This window comes from Rhinatrema bivittatum, chromosome 3 (genome assembly GCF_901001135.1).
Source record: "Rhinatrema bivittatum chromosome 3, aRhiBiv1.1, whole genome shotgun sequence".
In the NCBI taxonomy this organism is placed as follows: Eukaryota; Metazoa; Chordata; class Amphibia; order Gymnophiona; family Rhinatrematidae; genus Rhinatrema; species Rhinatrema bivittatum.
In genome coordinates, this window is record NC_042617.1 from 170,044,316 (window position 1) to 170,060,979 (window position 16,664).

At 40.7% G+C, this 16,664-nt stretch overlaps 1 protein-coding gene across 5 annotated transcripts in view; it reads right to left on the reverse strand.

Annotated features, from left to right (window-relative positions):
* STRN (striatin) overlaps positions 1-16,664 on the reverse strand; it is a 533,408-nt gene that overhangs the window by 239,536 nt on the left and 277,208 nt on the right. For 4 of the 5 annotated variants that reach the window (XM_029593930.1, XM_029593929.1, XM_029593928.1 and 1 more), the window contains exon 3: positions 7,226-7,304. The exons of the other annotated variant lie outside the window; for it this stretch is intronic. In XM_029593930.1, the coding sequence (XP_029449790.1) occupies positions 7,226-7,304 (79 nt within the window). The remainder of the gene's footprint in view (positions 1-7,225; positions 7,305-16,664) is intronic. 5 annotated transcript variants of the gene reach the window in all.

Sequence of the window (16,664 nt, forward strand, 5' to 3'; positions counted from 1 at the left end):
CAAGCATGACAGCCCTTGGGGGTCATCTGATCTTGAAAAGAGAGCACAAACTAGAGAGCTCCAAAAACTGCGAGGCAACTAACACCATGGAAAAAAAGCCTGAATGGGGACCTCGTGTGGATGCATGGATAGTGGCATATTGGGCATGCTCAGTGTGCCAGTCAAACTTCTAGAAACTTTGACAAAGTTTTCCATGCCGGGCTCCATCTGATGATGCCTTCCATCTGTGAGGACTCCCATCCTGCTTGTCCTAGGATAATTTGAAATTCTAATAAATACAAAGTTAAACAAAAAGAACAGCTTCATAACAAATCATTCTCTCTCCATCTCTTTCAAATTTGTACCCTAAAATTTCTACATGTTCTTTGAATCAGACAACCTCACCACAATACCCAGTAAGACAAAAGTTTATTTGAAACTGATGTTCTCCAAGGACAGCAGGATAAGTCCATCATATATGGGTGACAGCACTGATGGCACAGAAATATGGACACCTAACTACTGCTAGAGAAGTCCATAAAGCTTTTCTGCATATGTGCAGTTAGGACCATGCATGAGGCTGCTTCGGTCATATAACATAGCTTTAGATAAGGAAAAAAACAGTTTGAAATCCAAGGGAGGTGGGAAGGTATGTGCGACTGACATTCTGATGGTCACAGAGAATATCAGTTTATAGGTAAGAAATTTTGCTTTCTCCAAGAAAATCAGTCCCACATGCAGAGGACTCCCAGCTAAGGGTTATCTTGAAGTCCCGGTTTTCCACTTTTTACTCGAGACAACCTGCAATAACTGGTATTTAGCTAGAAAGCATTGAAGAAAGATTTTGAGCCCCGTTTTAAATGTATTCTTAATATAGTCTGTCAAGGTCACCCGATGCAGTGAGATGGGGTGATCATCTGCAACCATGGTCTGCTCAAAAATTACAGAATGTCTAAATCACACACTGTCCATATGTAACCCCTTTTTTGGAGAATTGTTCCTCCTTAAGGCACATAGCTAATTTATATCTTCTGGGGCTGCTCTGACTGACCATTCCATCCCATGCTGTCTCAATCTGTTGGCGGGGGGGGGGGAGACCAGACACTTTTTATGGTGGGGGGGAAGTTCTCACTTATGGCCCAGACAATGAAAAAAAGATCACCAGTGTCTGTCAGATCTGTAGGTGCTTCTCATGTGGTGAGAGGCTATAATAAGCAGACAGGACCAGGTCTGGGTGTAAAATAATAGTTTACTGATTGACAATAATAAATTGATGTACGTTATTCAGAAGTGTGAGTTTACATCTGACTGATGGTACAGGAAAAAGTTTGGGTAGGTAGGTGTCCTTTCACCAGACCCTTGATAGAGCCCATGGTGATTTTGTATGCGCAAACTCTCCCAGCAACTGTGCTGAAAAATCCTACCTTTAGTCATCTTCTCCTCGGATACCCAACCCATCCTGGCCCTTTGGTTGAGATCTGGATGCGATCTCCTGTTCTTAGTCTTCCTTAAAGATTCTGTCATCCTTAAACTCTGATCTTTCAGGGGAACTTCTCTTGGGGAAACGTTAGTGGGATCAGACAAGTTCGCTGCTCTGAAATCCCAATGGGGAAGGGAGTTCTAAAAACCTCCCCTTCTTAAATCCAAAAAATACTTTAAAGCTTAAACTGGATATCACTTCTGCCTTCACTGTTTCTTGCAGCAGGATCAATCACTGGTTCTTGCCTACCTAGGGTTTAGAGTAGGCTCACAGGTCTTTGATCCCCTAGTGAGAGCCCTTTTGCCTCTAAAGGGCATCAGGCTTAAAAGTCTCTCGCTCTGAAAATTATAAGGATCTTAAGGCAGGGGGTCACTGGGAGGTGTCACTTTTAAAACAAAATCCTTTGGGTGAAGCTGGGAGGCCTCACCAGAGTGAAGAAAAAATACATCTTTGCTCTCTAATTGAATCCCATTGTGTATTAACATGGCTGGGCTAAACAGTCTTCCGGCATCCAATCCAGAACCTCCAGGTGGGAAGGACTGAAGGGTATGGATGGGTTCTAAAAAGGGCCAATGACATTTTTGGCCAGACCGGGTCTGCCACACAATTTGCAAAAATTAGAGTACAAGAGCTCTACTGGTGGAGATGATTGCTCCAGCAGATCAGACATTGATAAGACAGGCTAAGAGAGAATTTGAAAATAAGTTGGCAGCAGAGGCAAAAGCTCATAGTAAAAACATTTTTAAATATATCCGAAGCAGAAAGCCTGTGAGGGAGTCAGTTGGACCGTTAGATGATCAAAGGGTTAAAGGGGCAATTAGAGAAGATAAGGCCATTGCGGAAAGATTAAATGATTTCTTTGCTTCAGTGTTTACTGAAGAGGATGTTGGGGGAGATACCGTATCGGAGAAGTTTTTCATGGGTGATGATTCAGATGGACTGAACCAAACCATGGTGAACCTAGAAGATGTGGTAGGCCTGATTGACAAACTGAAAAGTAGTAATTCACCTGGATCAGATGGTATACACCCCAGAGTTCTGAAGGAACTAAAAAATGAAATTTCAGACCTATTAGAAAAAATTTGTAACCTATCATTAAAATCATCCATTGTACCTGAAGACTGGAGGGTGGCTAATGTAACCCCAATATTTAAGAAGGGCTCCAGGGGTAATCCAGGAAACTACAGACCAGTTAGCCTGACTTCAGTGCCAGGAAAAATAGTGGAAAGTGTTCTAAACATCAAAATCACAGAACATATAGAAAAACATGGTTTAATGGAACAAAGTCAGCATGGCTTTACCCAAGGCATGTCTTGCCTCACAAATCTGCTTCACTTTTTTGAAGGAGTTAATAAACAAAGATAAAGGCGAACCTGTAAATATAGTTTATATTTGGATTTTCAGAAGGTGTTTGACAAAGTTCCTCATGAGAGGCTTCTAGGAAAAGTAAAAAGTCATGGATCATAAACTGGGTAAGAGACAGGAAACAAAGAGTAGGATTAAATGGACAATTTTCTCAGTGGAAGGGAGTGGGCAGTGGAGTGCCTCAGGGATCTGTATTGGGACCCGTACTTTTCAATATATTTATAAATGATCTGGAAAGAAATACAGCAAGAGAGGTAATCAAATTTGCAGATGATACAAAACTGTTCAGAGTAGTTAAATCACAAGCAGATATCATACAGATAAAAGATTTGAAAGAATACATTACCAATTTAGGAATTAATCTGTCATAGTATTTCCTATTGTACTGTAAAAATGCATAAATAAAAAATTAAAAATATAAGGTGATGCATATAGGGAAAAATAACCCATGTTATAGTTACACAATGTTAGGTTCCATATTAGGAGCTTCCATCCAAGAAAGATCTAGGCGTCATAGTGGATAACACATTGAAATCATCAGTTCAGTGTGCTGCAGCAGTCAAAAAACCAAACAGAATGTTGGGAATTATTAGAAAGGGAATGGTGAATAAAACGGAAATTGTCATAATGCCTCTATCACTCCATGGTGAGACCGCACCTTGAATACTGTGTACAATTCTGATCGCCACGTCTCAAAAAAAGATATAGTTGCAAAGGAGAAGGTACAGAGAAGGGCGACCAAAATGATAAAGGGAATGGAACAGCTCCCCTATGAGGAAAGACTAAAGAGTTTAGAACTTTTCAGCTTGAGACGGCTGAGGGGGGATATGTTAGAGATGTTTAAAATTATGAGAAGTCTAGAACGGGTTAATGTGAATCAGTTATTTACTCTTTCGGATAATAGAAAGACTAGGGGGCACTCCTTGAAGTTAGCATGTGGCACATTTAAAACTAACTGGAGAAAGTTCTTTTTCACTCAACACACAATTAAACTCTGGAATTTGTTGCCAGAGGATGTGGTTAGTGCAGTTAGTATAGCTGTGTTTAAAAAAGGATTGGATAAGTTCTTGGAGGAGAAGTCCATTACCTGCTATTAAGTTGACTTAGAAAATAGCCACTTAATAGAACTTACTAGAAACAGTAGCATGGAATGGATAGTTTTTGGGTGCTTGCCAGGTTCTTATGGCCTGGATTGGCCATTGTGGGAAACAGGATGCTGAGCTTGATGGACCCTTGGTCAGACCCAGTATGGCATGTTCTTATAAAGGGGACTGAAGTAATCTCTAAAGATCTTTCCTTGGAACAGAGAGGTGGAGGGATGCTAACCCATGACTGATTGAAGGTAGCTGCATTTGGGGCAGGGTCCTCTTACCTTGGAGAACACCAGCATGCTAAGAGAGTGGTGTCCCATGCTCCATACTGCTGGGTAGATTCCTCTGCAAAAAGTGAAGGTTTGCTCAATTGATGAGTATTAGCTCCCACCAAGAGGACCTCTGAGACAAGCTCCCGAGGCCCAGAGGTGAGAGGGACTCCCCCTTGAAGGAACAAATCACATCCTAAATAGGTGAAGCTGAAGGATACCCTCATCATCACTGGCCACCAACAAGAGAGAAAGAAAGTCTTCATCAATTCAGTCACTTAGTCTATGGATTATTGTGTCCTTTGACCCAGAGTTGGAGAAGGGACATCCTCCTCTGAAACATATTACAGTCATTCTCTTGAGATGCATGTAGTGGACTCCATGAGGCTCCCTCCTAGACTAGCTGCATTAAAGGCTGCAGAGACCAGAGCATGCAGATGTTCAGTGCATCAATAGGGGATAATTCAACACTGACTTCTGCTTCGGTTGGACATACTGCATTGCCAGCTCCAAGGAAGCCCCACAGAGTTAATGGGCTCTTGCACAACCCATGCCGTGAATTGTGGCAGATGTGGAATCTGGTGCCAGAGTTGGGGGGAGCTTTGTCCAAGGAGCTCCTGATTGACTCAGCAAGGAGGGAGCTTCAGGAAGCCCCGCTTAGAGGGGAGAAATGGCTCCGACTTTTCACTGACCTGCAAAGTTCCTCCATCTTCTAAACCCTGTTTCTCTAGGATCTCGGCAACATCAGACCACAATCATAGCAGTTAGCTGAGTTGTGAGTGGGTTCCAGGCACTTGTAAAAGATATTGTGGCCATTGACAAATGACATATTTTGGTTACACTGAAAAGGGCTGTTCAGGAGCTGCCAAAGCAGCAAGGTAAAGTGAATTAGTGTTCAGATAAACTGCTAGAAGCAGAGGATAAGAAGAATGAAGAAAAAGAGGGTAGACATCCAAGCAAAAGCTCTGAAGAAAAGCTCTTAAGAAAAAGACTGAGGGGTTGACAAGGCAGTTCTCATTTGGGTCCCCATGCATGCTCAGTAATAACACTATACCAAGCTAGAGAGATGGGATCCATTTGATGCTGTCAGTTGACAACTCATGTGTCATGGTTAATTCATTACTGCTGGTCAATGAGATCTTGTATCTGCTAGTAGTTATAAATTACATTTGGAACTACATGTCCCCATAGTGCAAACAGATCTCTGGTCTCGAACTAAACTAAGAAAACCTTCTAATGCATTTTGGAAAGAATAGTAAGATTCCAGCCCTCCTCTGATTCCAGCTCCAAGGGAGACGATAGACCCGACCTCCCCCCACCTCAGTGCTGAAGGATCGCCAAGGATCAAGTGCAGTGCTTATGTCTTGATAACGTATTTGGTATTAAGGAGTTTCACAGTCTAGCCAATGATGACAAGGAGATTCAATATTTGCAACTTGGACTTAGGTAACATTTTTCAGCAGATGGCACATCTAGGGACATCATGCTCTAACCTTTTGAAAGTGCATAGACATCACATGATGATCAGTTATGGACATTTTGTGATAGTAGCATGGGCATTTGAAGACACTAGATCTCCTCTCTTATGGTAAGGAAAACAAACAGCAAAATCAAGAGAAAATTTATGATGAAAAATAGGCAGACTGATGTCACAGAATCAGGCCATTAAGAGAAGATGAAATCTCAGGAGTAAGCACTTGCACCAAAAAAGTACAAAAAATAAATGAATAGATTTTACTAAGAAGCTAATGGGACCAAATACAGTCACTAGGAATCAGCCAAGAAAGCTCTTATCACAAATAAAAAGTTCTCTCTCTCAGGACAAGAAATGCATCAGATGTCATCCATGAACCAAAAAGGAATGTGGGAGCCCTAAACAGCAGCAAGTAGGCAGAAAGCCCTTCTCATGCCAGGAAAATCTTTTCAAAGCCTTTCCAGAACTCTCTAAAACAGGGCTTCCCAAATCTGTCCTTATACCCCACAGCCAGTTGAGTTTTCAGGATATCCACAATGAATAATCAGGAAATAAATTTGCATACACAAAGTCTCCAAAGCATACAGATTTATTGCTTATGTATTTATTGTGGATATTCTGAACAAAACTGGTTGTGGATTTATTTATTTTATTTAGGTTTTTTTTATATACCGGCATTCATGAACAAGTCACATCATGCTGGTTTACATAGAAACAAGGGGTGTATAGAACAGTAGAACTAAACTGGTGCAAGGGGAAGCAATTACAAAAAACAGGGGTAAGATAACTGGGAGAGAGAAAAAAGAGGAACGGTGGGGAGTAAAGATTTGTAAGGGGATAATTACTTAACTTAATAACTTAATAATAACTTAATGAATATTTACAGTAACATTGTTACAGGAGATGGTGATGGTTATGAGTTGTCCAGGAAGGCTTGTTTAAAAAGCCAGGTCTTCAATCTTTTGCGGAAAGTTGGTAGGCAGGGTTCTTTACCAGGATAGTTACAGAAGCCCTGCTCTAGGAAACGCTCTGCACTGGTATTGTCTGATGACATCGCCAAATTATGTAGCTGGTTCATCCTACTTGTCCTTGCAAATTTATAATAAAGTTACTTTCCTTTATTTCTTTCTGCCATGTCTGTGGTTACCAACCAGGGATGGTTCTATTGGCCATTCTTTATTCCTTTTAATTCTATTCATCAAAGAGTCATCAAAAAATATATATGTGCAAAAAAATTAGAAAATAAATATCAAATAATTGAAAAATGCTTTAGAGATTTGAAGAAGAATAAGCTACATTACAGAAATCTTGACTACTTCAAAAATATTGTGCCTGCTGCAGACATTTTAGGGTCTTAACATATAGGTACTGATCGAAGCTGATCACACTGATTTAGAAAAAAATTCATGGGCCACTCTTTGGGTATAACTGCATTAGCTTTCTTGTTTTTCGCTCAATTGCAAGAAAACAATTGAATAGCCCCAAGCAATTTGGATCAATTTGAACTGTTTACCTGATTTCTTTTAATTGTACACAAGCATGTAGATATCTATATTCTAGCACTTACTGTCTGAGCAGCTGTCGACCTTGTTTCCATGTTAGTTGACTGTTCTGTGGAGGTTGTACCTCAATTTCATTCCCTTCATCTGGGAAACATAAAAAAAAGAAGTTACTCTTTCTGCATTCTCTTAACTTAAAGATCTAAGCAACAATATTAACAGTAAGTAGTGACTCAGCATTTAAAGGATGTCCGTAAAACTTTTTAAAGAACAGATGTACTGAAAGGTTTTTCTTATTTTCTGCCCATGGGAAAAATGTTTGGTACATCTTGCTCTTAATGCATTTATCTACTTACTTCTGTGAAATCAGTTTTATTTTTAACTTAATAAAAGTATATTTACAATTCCAGAAGTGGAGCAAAGTTATCCATGTTTGATAAAATAAATGAATGAAATTAAATGCAAAAATACCACCAGATTCATGTATGTAGGACTTAATTCTACTAATTTGTATTGGGGTGTTATGATAGCTTCATTATTCCCAATATTAAGAACAGTCTTTCAACAATGCTGATATATTTAAAAGGGAGTTATGATAATTTACCATTAAAAATAGAAACTATAAAATAAAGATGAAATCTTATTATAATTGAACAAACTGTTCCTATCTGTTAAGTGTGATTTTCTGCATTGGTTTTCACATTCAGTGACCCCTTTGATATGAAATTTTTGAAAGACATTTGGTATATTTTGTTTTAATATTTTTAAATTATAACTGGATTTTAAAACTGACAGGATACATCACTTGAAACATTTTTTTGTCAAAGTTGAGATATCCTTAACTGTTTAAACTTTTACTGCAAAGCAAGAAAAATGCAGAGTTAATTTGGTATACATTTGTTCCTTATGCATGCCAAGTTACAAATCACAAACACTAACTACTATTGGACAGAGATGGCAGACGCAACATTAAGTTTGGCCAATCATTCCGGTGGAATGTGTTGAAAAGGATTGGGGAGAGGACTGAATCCTGGGGGTACTTCACCGGTGAGATCTTTGGAACTGGATGACTTATTGTCCCATGTAACAAGGAATGTGTTCTGTTAGAAATGATTCAAATCATTTGATGGCAATGCCTTTGAAAGCCACTGTAATTAAGCATCTTATCAGTAGTTAGTGATCAACAGTGTCAAAGGCAGCAGAAAGATCTAATAAGACTAGAAGAGAGTCGCCACCCTTTTCTGTGTACAAGTGTATACTGTTTGTAATGGCCAAATGGACAGATTTGATTCCATGGCCTTTCCTGAAGCTGGATTGGTAACTGTGCAGCATGTTGCTCTTCTAGAAGTCTAGGAGTTGGAGGTAAAGCACTCTTTCCACCAACTTGGACAAGGGAAGGTTAGAGACTGGATGATAAATATTTTTGAGTAAGAGCCTGGTTTCTTCAAGAGAGGTTTAACTGCCTTTTTAAGTGATTGTGGAAGAGACTTGGATTAGCATGCATTTTATTATAAGCTGTAAGAAGCAGCCACTATCTATAGGCATCTGATTTTCAGATGGTTTTATTTTTTATCTTATTTTACTGTATTTAATTTGTAAATTTATTGTATTTGTAGTTAGATTTATTCAGCAATTTATATTCCACCTAATTACCAGACTCCTGTTCCAAGTGGATTACAAATAATATAAACCAAGAAACAAAGAAAAGCAACCATTAAAAACAGACATAATCATATATTCCCATAATACATATACAAAAAGAAAAACAATGTTGAATTATTTTAAAGTGTTGTACACCATACTGACCAGGGTTTATAAGACTGAATAAATAAGCAAGCTGTTAGCCAAGGGGCTACGTCGTGATTCAGATTACAGATGAATCTGAGGGAACAGGATCTAATTGGCTCACGGACCAACTGATTCTCTGGAGGAACTTTGCCACCTCTTGTGAGAAGATTAATCTGAAGTCAAATAGTGGAATATTCTTTAGCAGGCCTAAACAGCAAACAGTTGTGTTGATCAAAGACAAAGACATAGGAGCAGCAAGGGCATCTTTTAAAGCTCTGATCACAGTCCATCATCATAGAAAGTGCTGAGGTCGAACTCAATTTTGAGATGAAAAATTAACACTAAAGAGAAATTGAGTGTTTATTTTCCTTTCCTTGAATCTTGCTAGGCCAGCCCAGACATGGATTTATAGCATCCTACCAGCAGATGAAGACAAAATCACAACTTTTAGTCATATTATCACTGCTATAAGAAGTGGTGCAGTACAAGCACTTGCCAGTATTCTTAGGTTAATGCAATAGTGATAAAAGCTCCTAGGAAAAAGCATAAAGGGAGGAAATCTTCCAAAAGAAAACCTCCTCTCAGGATTCCAACAGGGGAAAAAAAAAGAGGAGAAAAAAACAGAATCCAGAAAAAAGGAGACATGGAGAATTCTTGGGCTCCCTTCACAGAGAGAAACTGAAAACATTCTGTAAGCCCCAAGAGAACAAATGAAGTTGCAGACACTCACTTTCCAGGAGGGTTCTAGACTTCTGTATCAGGTAAGACTAAATTTCTCCTTCCTTGTCATCCTGACAGTTCAAATGTGTAGGGAATACCCAAGCCCATTCTAACATTTATTTATTTTATTATTTTTATATACCGACATTCAATCTGAGATATCACATCTGTTTACATTCAGGTACTGTAGGTATTTCCCTATCCCCAGAGGGCTTACAATCTAAGTTTTGTACCTGAGGCAATGGAGGGTAAAGTGACTTGCCCACAGTCACAAGGACCGACAGCGGGACTCGAACCCTGGTCTCCTGGTTCGTAACCCACTGCTCTAACTAGGCTACTCCTCCTCCCACCCATGCTAACATGAAGGACGACAGGACTGCTTTAAGAACACCTGTCCCAACACACAGAATCTGCCTTGGCTAGCCCATCTAGCCTGTAATATTTATAATTTATTGTTTATTATTTCATGTCTTATCAGATACATTTCACAGTTCTTTAAGAAAAAACAATCAGGAAATTATTTAACATAGACTTAAATCAAACTGTGAATATCCATCCAAAGTAACTAAAATTAAGTAAAGAGAGTGCTGGAGAATTTAAACAGTCATGAAGCAGATAATAAAAGAAGAAAATAAAACACAAGGAATTTTCATTTCCTCCTATATATCATTTTTTATAATCAACACATTGGTAGTACTTTAAGACTGGGTATCCAGGTATTGTCTTAGCTGGGTCGCCTGTGTGAAAATATACTTGTTCCCCTGACTAATAATGATACATTGACACGGGTACCTCAATAAGAATTTTATCCCCTTATTCTGAGCCTCACCTCTCATTGCTAAAAATTCTTCTCTCTTAATTCTTGTTGTATATGATATATCCGGAAAGATCCTAATGGCCTGTCCATAAAACTTATCATTTTGGTGTCCAAAATATAGTCTCAACAAGGAGTCTCTTTCAGATAGAAAAGAAAATTGTATTATAAGGGTGGCTCTAGTATTTATACTAGTTTCAAAAGATTTTTCTAACAATTCTGACAAATCTAATTCAGGCTGATTATCCTTATTTTGATCATGATTATTCATTTCCTCATTTTGAGAGATATAGTATATTCTTGCATTAGCTGGTATTGCTGCCTTTGTATATTTCAGGATATTCACCAAATAACTTTTAAATAAGTCTATTGGGTTTATTAAAGAAGTCTTAGGAAAATTCAATATCCTCAAATTATTTTTTTCACCTGATTTTCTAATACTTCTAATCTCTCAAAATGGGATTTTTCAGATTTTATTAAATTCAATTGAATTTTGTCCATTTCATCTACCTTGAGTTGTACAGAATTTACTGATTCTTCTACTTTTTCAATCTTAGATTGAAGAACCAAATTCTTATTTAGCACTTCCTGTAATGTATTTGCTATATTATTTATTGATTTCTGCATAGAAACTAGCATATTTCCTATTTCTCCAAGAGTACATTTTTTGGAGTAATAACAGAAATCCCAGCCAAGAGTCCTTCCTGGATATTACTAGCTCCTCCCTCCAATGGAGATGTAATTCCACTTTGATCCATAGAGCCCAGCTGTGAGCTCTCCGAAAAGCTAGTTGAACCAACTGCCTCTCTCTGATCACATGTTGTTAAAGAATCCATTTTGAGTTTGGGATAGACTCCAAGAGGTATCCCCACTCTGATCCCAGCTGGCGGTTCAGGAGTTATTGGTGCCCCGGGGGTCAAAGATGTTTCATGTGTCTGGGAGGAAGGACCCTGCTCCTGGTCTAAACCTCCAGCGACACCCCCTCCGGGAGTAACTATAGGAGTTTTCACAAAACAATCCTCAATTTTAGGTTAGTTCATCCTCACAGGAGTAGAAGAAAGTTCTCTCAACTTTGCTTTTCTCTTTGTATGTGGCATTTACAAAGAGAGAGCAATTCAACCCAGTACAAACAAGAATTTTATATACTCAATATCAGTCTTACCAGGAGTCTTGTGACTGAAAGTTGATAATTAAGACCGTTCCTTTCCAACACTTCTCGTGGCTGCAGAGATGAATAAAGAAAGTTCCTTGCCAGTGCCAGGTATGCCAGGCTAAGCCAGGCAAAGCCGCGCGCGCGGGTTTGGCAGCGCGCAGGCAGCTGCGGTGCGCCGAATTAATGCCGATTTTATGGCATCTCACCCGGCTCCTCCCCCGGCGTCCAGGTCCCGCAGGCAGGTACAAGAAAAGTTCCAGGAGTCCCGGCAGGGAAAAACAACTGCAGCAAATGCAGAGGAGCGGGAACGCCGATTTTATGGAGTCTCACCCGGCTCCTCCCCCGGCGTCCAGGTCCCGCAGGCAGGTACAAGAAAAGTTCCAGGAGTCTTGGCAGGGAAAAACAACTGCAGCCCTAGCCTGTAATATTTGATGAATGAAGTCAACTAAGTGGCCATTTACAAATGTCCTCCACAACAAATGCTGAAGACTCCACTTAAGATGCTCAAGCCCTTCTAGAATGAGCACAGAGTCTGCCAATCTTTCAACAAATATGCTGAGGAAATAGTCTCTAACACATCTTGACAAAGAGGATTTTGAGGCTCTCTCTCCCTCTTGTGAGGTACACCAAACAAACACAAACAGCCTATCGGACTTCCTAAAAGCATTCACCATTTTCAAATGCCTGAGAAGACTGCAATGAACATACTAAAAACAAAGTAATATATCCCTACCATGGAATTCCCTTTATGGGAAATCAGGAAGGCAAATTATTTAAGTTTAAATGAAAAGACACAACCCTGAGTAAGGCCAGAACTGGATGAAAAGAAAGATGCCGCAGAAAACACCAGAGATCTCAGAAATAAGGTTTGTAATTCTAAAAAACAACTGGCTGAACATATGACCACTAGAAAAACCATCTTTAAGGAAAGATCCTTCAGAGGAAAGAGTCTAAGGGCTTGAAGAGGGAACCCACAAGCACTAAGAATCAGAATAAGATCCCACTGGGGCACAAGAGACTTAAATAGGGAATTAATATGTTTAACTCTGCTAAGGAAACAGGCCACATCCAAGTGGAAAGCCACCAAAACACCTTGAATCCAACTTCTGTACAATTAGACAATCACAATTTGAACCTTAAGGGAAGTAAGGGCTAACCTTTACCCAAACTACAGCAGAGAGGCTAAGACTGCCAGGATGCCTGCATACCAGGGCAAAACAGTCAGAACTTTATAAAACATATGAAAGGACATCAGATGTCAACATAAGCAAATGTTGTTGAATCCTTACAAGCTGTCAGCAAAGTAGAAATTACCAATGACTAATCCTCTTTTCTGCGCAAGCAAACTCTCTCAAGGGCCAAGCTATATTACAACATAGAACCAGATCCTGTATCAAAACCAGACCTTGGTATAACAGGCCACAGACAATGGAGGGGAATACCAGCCTTTAGCCTCACCAGATCCACATACCACAGCCTTCTTGGAAAGTCCAGAGCCACCAGGCCAACCATCAACAGATCTTCTATTCTTCTCAGAATCCTAGCTGTGAGAGGCCAGGGAAACAAAACAAGAAGTCCCAAGGTAGTGGTCTATACACAACTCTCCCTTCCTAAGCCAACAAGAAAGGTACTTGTGAAAGCAGAGCACTCTATCAAACACCACTGCCTGTTGAGTCTGATCTGGAGGACTGGCAGGAAAAAAAAAAATCTCTATACAGCTACAGCAGCCACTAATCTTAAACGTAACAGCTTTAACCTTCATGCTTTTCCCAGCCAGAAGCAGGGGAAGAGGGAACAGTCTCAGGAAGAGATCCAAGGAGAAAGCACCCACATGAAGGTTCCTCTCCAGATACTATCTGCACCTCTTGGCTCATCCAGGACTGAAGGAACCCTGGGAGCTAACTACCAGGTCCTGCTCTATCAGGAGCCCACTAGGGGGAAGTCCTGTTCAACTAGGGGAATAATTACCAAATTGTTAACCTAGCAGCTAAAGGTTCAGCTCTACAGAGGAAGCAGCCAACAGGCCATTACCCTGGGATTGAAAAAAATACCGGCAAATGCCTATGCTGCACCACTCCTTATAGCAGTGATGTGACTAAAGTTGCAACGCTTCATTCCTATCTGCTGGCAGGATGGCATAAGCCAAAGTCTGGACTAGTCTAGCAGGATGACAAGGAATAAAAAATAAATATATATTTTGGGAGACTCGCGAAAACAAAATATGAAAAACACTTCCATAAGAGAAGTAAAGAAAGTCTGAACGATTTAAAAAGAGCAAAACATGTCTTTTTGTGCAAGTGAAAGACTAAGGAGACTAACTGCCACAGCTTTGTGGGAATACCCCTGCATGATCAGAAAACCACCTCAGAGTTTGAGCTCTAAGACAGCTTTTTCATCTTAGCACACTATATCACATCCCCCATTTGCATGGCTGATTACTGTCCTGCCTGTCCACAGAAAATAAACTGAATGCTCTAAATCAGTGGTTCTCAACCTTTTTTCGGTCGGGACACACCTCACAGATGGTTCTCACACGCATGACACACTGAACATGTGACCATCACACCAGGCTAAATGTAAACAAACTCTGCATTCCACAGGAACCTTCTCGACCCCCAACTATGGGTGCAGAGCAAAACTAGGACATTCCCCATTCAATTTTCCATACAAAAAAAGATATTTCTGGTGACATCTCAATAACAGCAACATAAAACACTCTCTCCTACCAGGTGCAATAGCCCTCCTTATGAAAAAACAGTAATTTACCACCAATGCATGTTCTATTGAGAAAACACAACAAATAATATTGATGCAAATGCCTACATACTAGTAAAATACTTCACCTTGGTCACACACATAGAATCAATCTTCACCATGTATAGAAAGACCACAAATTACAAATATGGAAACAAACTGGAATGGAAACCCAAAAAAGCCACTCTGCATTCTGTGCAAAACAAAAATATAGCATCTATCAGACTTCCAGGATCTGAAATAATGTACACAAACTAATGTGCACAAAGTTACACCTGTATTATGGAACTCAAACAGTAACAACCCTACCTATGAAAAGGCAGAACTGCAAAAATTACACCAGGCCCTAAACACCAATAGGAAAACAGAACAAGCCAAGCTGCTATAGATCCCTACCAAGAAACTATAAGCTCACAGAACACCCTTAGCTGGGTCACACACGCAGAACACAGACAGACCCTCACCAAATACAAAATAAAGTGACCATAAAGCTAAATGTTTTTGTTTTTGCATTGTTTTATGCATATAGAGTTTGGCTTCTTGCTGTTTCCAGTTCAGTTTGTCTCCACATTTCTATTTATACATTCCCCGATAAATATAAAATAATTTTAAAACTAGAATATAATAAATGTTTCAAAACAACTGATAAATGGAACATCCAATCATTAAAAATTTTCAAAATTATTAAAAATTCTCCAAATACCAATAAACTATTTCTAACAGCAGACATCACTTAATACCTAATAATTAAAATGGCAATCAATCAAGAAAGAAACTTAAAAAGCCACCTTTACTTACCCTCTCCAGTAACTCTCATACCCCTTTCAATTGTAGGCCAATAGCACATACCAGAAGCAGCAAGGGCTGCTGAAGCTCTGTCCTCACGTTCTTCTTCCTTAGGGCCCATGGCTAGTCACACACACACACACACACCAGTCACCTGCCTGACCAATCTCTTTCACACACACACACACACACACACTAGTCACCTGTCTGACCAATCTCTTTCTCACACACACACACACACACACCAGTCACCTGTCTGACCAATCTCTCTCTCACACACACACACACCAGTCACCTGTCTGACCAATCTCTTTCTCACACACACACACCAGTCACCTGTCTGACCAATCTCTTTCTCACACACACACACCAGTCACCTGTCTGACCAATCTCTCTCACACCCACACACCAGTCACCTGCCTGACCAATCTCTCTCACACCCACACACCAGTCACCTGCCTGACCAATCTCTCACACCCACACACCAGTCACCTGCCTGACCAATCTCTCACACCCACACACCAGTCACCTGCCTGACCAATCTCTCACACCCACACACCAGTCACCTGCCTGACCAGTCTCTCACACACACACACACACCAGTCACCTGCCTGACCAATCTCTCTCACACCCACACACCAGTCACCTGCCTGACCAATCTCTCTCTCACACCCACACACCAGTCACCTGCCTGACCAATCTCTCTCTCACACCCACACACCAGTCACCTGCCTGACCAATCTCTCTCTCACACCCACACACCAGTCACCTGCCTGACCAATCTCTCACACCCACACACCAGTCACCTGCCTGACCAATCTCTCACACCCACACACCAGTCACCTGCCTGACCAATCTCTCACACCCACACACCAGTCACCTGCCTGACCAATCTCTCACACCCACACACCAGTCACCTGCCTGACCAATCTCTCACACACACACACAACCAGTCACCTGCCTGACCAATCTCTCTCACACACACACACACATCACCTGCCTGACCAATCTCTCTCTCACACACACACCAGTCACCTGCCTGACCAATCTCTCTCTCACACACACACACCAGTCACCTGCCTGACCAATCTCTCTCTCACACACACACACCAGTCACCTGCCTGACCAATCTCTTTCTCACACACACACACCCAGTCACCTGCCTGACCAATCTCTTTCTCACACACACACACCCAGTCACCTGCCTGACCAATCTCTCTCACACACCAGTCACCTGCCTGACCAATCTCTCTCACACACAACCAGTCACCTGCCTGACCAATCTCTTTCTCACACACACCAGTGACTTTCCTGAGCAGTCTTGCTCTCACACATTTCTCTTACTTATACACACATTCTGACTCACTCTGTCTCACTCATTCCCACCCACAGCACACATAGCAGCTACAGCACAAGGTAGCCGGTATGCGGCTATTAAAAGCAGAGTCCTGACCGGCTGGAAACTGCAGCAGGAGCGACCTCCCCAGCCCCA